The sequence below is a fragment of the Eretmochelys imbricata genome, chromosome 7 (genome assembly GCF_965152235.1).
Source record: "Eretmochelys imbricata isolate rEreImb1 chromosome 7, rEreImb1.hap1, whole genome shotgun sequence".
In the NCBI taxonomy this organism is placed as follows: domain Eukaryota; kingdom Metazoa; phylum Chordata; order Testudines; family Cheloniidae; genus Eretmochelys; species Eretmochelys imbricata.
The window spans coordinates 33,865,916-33,871,083 of NC_135578.1; the positions used below are offsets into that span (position 1 = coordinate 33,865,916).

A 5,168-nucleotide genomic window follows, 5' to 3' on the forward strand; every position below is an offset into this window, starting at 1 on the left:
CAGCTTCCTTCTGTCCTTGCTCTCCTGCTTCCATGTGGCAATGGCTGCCACCCACTCAGTGTAGCACCCCGCTCTCTTCCTTCTTTGGCTGGGTGGTTGGCTGGACAGCTCCCATACCCTCCCCCAGCCAGGTACCTGTTCAGATGAGGTCCAAGTGGGTAGCTCAAGAATCATTTGATCAGGACAGCTGCAGACTGTGAGTCCTGGTGGATTCTCTGTGCTGGGCCTTTGGCAAGCTGCCGTGCCCTTGGGCTGGGCAGGGAGGCTGGCTGGAGGCATTTAAATAGGTTCAGCTTCATCAGGGTTACATCATACAAAATGGGCTTCACAGTTTGATGTAGACATATCCCACTGTGTCACAGGGATACCCTAGTACAGAGCTCCCCCGCAATGGGGCTGGGATTCCCAGTTGCCCCAGTACAGACTCCTTTGGGTGGCGCTGGGATTACCAGTTACCCCAGTTAAAACCATTTAAGAACACCTTACTCATGCACAAAAAGCTTCAATCCGACAACTGAGGAAGAAGACTATGCTGGTTAAAAAACTGACCTGGTTTAGAGGGGAAGAGAGGGCAGAGATTAAAGAGAGAGAGAGAGAAACACATGGAAAAAAGGGGACGTTGAAAGAATGAATACATATCGGAAGTTAGGCATTGCAGAGAATTGACAAGGGAAGCAAATAGAAACAAGGAGAAATCTATGGCCAGCAGAGTTAAGGACAATAAGAAGGAGTTTTAAAAATATATTAAGCACAAATAGAATCCTGACAATGGTATTGGTCCATTACTAGATGGAACAATCAATAATAATGCAGAAAAGGCAGAAGCATTACATCAATATTTCTGTTTTGTACTTGGGGGAAAAACAAAGGATACAGTCTCATCATATGGTAATGATAACCATTCCACTCATCTCTTTCCATTCAGCTAGTATCTCTGGAGGAGATTAAATGGCAACGACTGAAGTGGGACATTTTAAAATCAGCAGGTCCGGTTGTCTTGCATCCAAAAGTTCGTAAAGAGCTGGCTGACAAGCTTTCTGGACTGTTACTGTTGATTTTCAATAAGTCCTGGAGCATCGGGGAAGTTCTGGAAGACTGGCACAAGCTAACATTGGGCCATTTTTTGAAAGGGTAAATGGGATGACCTGGGTAATTATAGTCCTGTCAGCCTGACATTGATCCCAGGCAAGATAACAGAGCAGTTGATTCAGGGCTCATTTAAGAATTAAAGGAGGGTAATGTAATGCAAATCAGCATGGTTTTATGGAAAATAGATCTTGGCAAACTAACTTGATATCTTTTTTGATGACATTACAAGTTTGGTTGATAAAGGTAATAGTGTTGATGTAATATACACAGACTTCTGTAAGGTGTTCGACTTGGTACTGCCCAACATTTTGATTAAAAAACTAGACCGATATAAAATTAACATGTCCCACATTAAATGGATTTAAAAACCGGCTAACTGATAGGTCTCAAAATGTAACTGTAAACAAGGAAGCATCATCAAGCATGTGTGTTTCCAGTGGGTCCCCCAAAGATCGGTTCTGGACCCTATGCCATTGAACTTCTTTATTAATTACATGGAAGAAACATAAAATCGTCACTGATAAAGTTTGCAGATGACACAAAAATTGAGGGAGTGGTAAGTAATGAAGAGGACAGGTCACTGATTCAGACCAAGTCTGGATCTCTTGGTAAGCTGGGTGTAAGCAAAGAATATATGTTTTAATATAACTAAATGTAAAGGTATACAGCTAGGAATAAAGAAAGTAGGCCATACAAACAATGGGGGACTCTATCCTGGGAAGCAGTGATTCTGAAAAAGATTTGGGAGTTGTGGTGGATAATCAGCTGAACATGAGTCCACAGGCAACTGTGTGGCCCAAAAGGCTAATCCAATCCTGGAATGCATAAACAGACATCGCAACTAGGGGTACGGAAGATTTCTGTATTTAGCACTGGTGTGACTGCTGCTGGAATACTGTCCCCCATTCTGGTGCCCACAATTCAAGAATTATGTTGATAAATTGGAGAGGATTCAGATATGAGCAATGAGAATGATTAAAGAATTAGAAAACATGCCTTCTCGTGGTAGATTCAAAGAGCACAATCTATTTAGTTTAACAAAGAGAAGGTTAAAGTGTGACTTGATAATAGTCTGTAAGTACCTACATGGGGAATAAATATTTAATAATGGGCTTTTTGATCTACAAGAGAAAGGTAGCACATGATCCAATGGCTGGAAATTGAAGCTAGACACATTCAGACTGAAAATAAGGCGTAATGTTTTGACAGTGAGGGTAATTAACCATTGGAACAATTTACCAAGGGTGCTGGTGGATTCTCCATCACTGACAATTTTTAATTCTAGATAGGATATTTTTCTAACACATCTCCTCTAGTTCAATCAGGAATTAATGCAGGGAAGGCCTGCATTATACAGGAAGTCAGACTAGATGATCATAGTGATTGATCCTTTCTGGACTTGGAATCTATGAAGCCTCTGCTGGTGCTGGGATTCCCAGTTTTCCCCAGTACAGACCCCCTGGTTGGAGCTGGGATTCCCAGTTTTCTGCAGTGCTGACCCCTGGTGGAGCTGGGATTCCCAGTTTCCCCGGTACAGAGGCCCTTGGAGTTCCCATGTCTGAGCTGCCCCATGTGGACCCCAGGAATGGGGGCACCTGCTTGCTCCCATCCCATCTTGCAGAGAGAAGAGGGGATGTCTTCCTGCTGAGTCAAGGGTTGTGAGACTGAGAGCAGCCTGTGTGCTGTGCTTGCCAGCTGGTGGTGGGCTGGGCAGGCAGCCACAGCGGGAGGGAGCGGGTGCTGCCCCTTTAAGGAACCCCCAAGGACAACGGGACTGTGTGCACTGGCCACTCCGAGTGCAAACTCTTGGCGACAAGTGCAGAGCAGCAGGGGCAGGGACAGGAGCCCAGAGCGCAGATAGGGAGAAGGCTGCTGGGACAGGGGCAGGGACAAGGCTTCCAGGGGAGTGGGTTGGGGTAGGGACAGGAGTCCAGAGGCTAGACAGGGACAAGAGCCCATATGGGGGCGGGCACTGCTGGGGTAGGGATGGGGCTGCCGATGCAGACGGAGCACCAGGGCTGGCTGGCAGGGCCAGGGCTGTGGGGGCACCAGGGCTGGCTAACCGCTCAGCTCTGTCTTGCCATCGGCCTGTTCCTGGCAGAGGTGGTGGCCAGCCGGGTCACAGGCTCGCTGCTGGCTCTCTCCTGCTCACTCCAGACACTGGGGATGGTGCTCGCGCTGGGGGTGGCTCTGCTGGATGGCCAGCTGACCTGCGGAGCACACCCTGATTGCAGGAACACCTTTGGATGGGTGCGGGCCCGAGTGGCAGGGACCCTGGTGTGTGGTGTGTTCCTGACAGCACTCTGCCTGGCCCTGCTGCCCAGAGCACTGCACCGGGCAGGGCAGCCCCAGGTGACAGAGCGGCCCCTGGCACTGGTGGGAGTCGGGGCTGCTGGGCTCCTCATCCATCTGGCTGGGGTGAGGCTGGATGGGCAGCACCATCCCTCTCGGGTGAAGAGCCACCACAGCAGCAGTGCCAGCACCAGCAGAGAGGGTGCAGCTACAGGCAGATCTGCCCAGGAGACACAAGGTGAGTCCTGGCAAGGTTGGGGGCTGTACCGGGCCAGGCCTGTCTCTCAGCTAGAGGGCAGGGCTGAGCTGGGGGTTGGTACCAGGCCAGGCCTGCTGTGTCAGCGGGGGGTGAGATGTTTGGGGGGAAGGGGTACTGGGCCCTCTTTCAGCTTTGGGTGGGGGAGTTTGCATAAGTAAGAACTGAGCCTGCCCTATGACTCCCTAAGTCTTTGCTCCTTCCCCCCGCACCTTGCCCTGAGATCCCTGCCCTTTGCCCCCAAGCTGTAGCATGAAATGCTGCCCCCACACCCTTTTCACACCTCTTCCTTCTCCCCTGCACAGACCTGCTGGGGAACAGGCAGCCCTGGCTAGAGGACGGGTGCTTGCCTTCAGAGGAGTCTGGTGCCCGGTTGGCTCTCTGCCTTCGCCTCCTGTCTGCCTCCTTGGGCCCTGCCACCGTGCTGCTATATTCACTTGCCTTCCACCTGTTGTGGCCCGCATGCGCGGAGCAAGTGGCCTGCCTGCCCTCCAGCATTGGGACGCCATGCCGGCCCCTAGGCAGCCCTGCACCAACCCTGGCAGAGCTGGGGACCTGCTGGCTGCTGTACCTGGACCCTGGGCTTTGTGTGGTTATGGTGCTGGCCTTGATCCTTTTGGCTGCCCCATCCCTGCGGGGGTCTGCCCTGGTGCTGCTGCAGGCTGTGCCCGACCATCTGGACCTTTGGCGACTTGAGTTGCATCTGAGGGGCACGGAGGGGGTGGCAGCCCTGCGTGAGCTCCATGTCTGGCAGCTGGACAGTGCCTACAACCTGGTGGCCACAGCCCATGTTGGGTGCCTGGACACTGCCTCCTACGGGGCTGTGGCCAGGAGGATCCAGCAGGTGTTTTGGGAGCATGGGATCCACACAGCCACAGTGCAGCCTGAGTTCGATGCACTTCAGGGACCATGCTGCATGGCAGCAGGTGGGGGTGATGGCTGCTTGGGGCATGGTGAGGCCCCCAGGAAGAGGCACCCGTCACTCCCCTCCCCCAGCCCCACGGTGATCCTGGAGTACGAGACCATGGTGTGAGCCATGGGAGCCACCTTTGAACTAGCACTTAAAAGCGGCACATCCTGGAGCGAGCGGGGGCCATTGCAGCAACTCTCCATGAGCAGCGTCTGCTGCCCCCACTCCTCAGGCAGGTCGGGTGTTGAGAACTATGCCAGTGCCCCCACCCCCTTGCCATGCCACTGCTCTTTGCCTGCCCCAGGCCCATGTGAGTTTCCCGGAGGGAGAAGCCAGGGGCATGTGGGGGAGCAGTGGGGTGTTGGAAGCCCTGAAGACTGAAAATTAAATGGGGAGCAGAAACCGGCCTCCAAGGATCAGCAGCACTATGGGGATTTGGAACCTGCCGTGCTGCGGGACGGGGCTGCCTCCAGGACTCACCACGTGCCATGCTGCGGGACAGGGTTGCCCCTGGACTCAGCACTCAGGACAGGCCGTGGCACAGGATGGGGCTCCCCATAGGACTCAGGACCGGATATGCCACAGGACGGGGCTGACGTGGGACTTCCCCTTTTAGAGCAC

General features: G+C 52.8%; 1 protein-coding gene across 1 annotated transcript; it reads left to right on the top strand.

Annotated features, from left to right (window-relative positions):
• The first annotated feature begins 3,048 nt into the window (after positions 1 to 3,048).
• On the top strand, positions 3,049 to 4,670 carry LOC144267937 (proton-coupled zinc antiporter SLC30A1-like). The gene is made up of 2 exons (XM_077822383.1): positions 3,049 to 3,619; positions 3,943 to 4,670. The coding sequence occupies exons 1-2, from the start codon at positions 3,049 to 3,051 to the stop codon at positions 4,668 to 4,670; spliced, it is 1,299 nt and encodes a 432-aa protein (XP_077678509.1).
• The last annotated feature ends 498 nt before the right edge of the window (positions 4,671 to 5,168 follow it).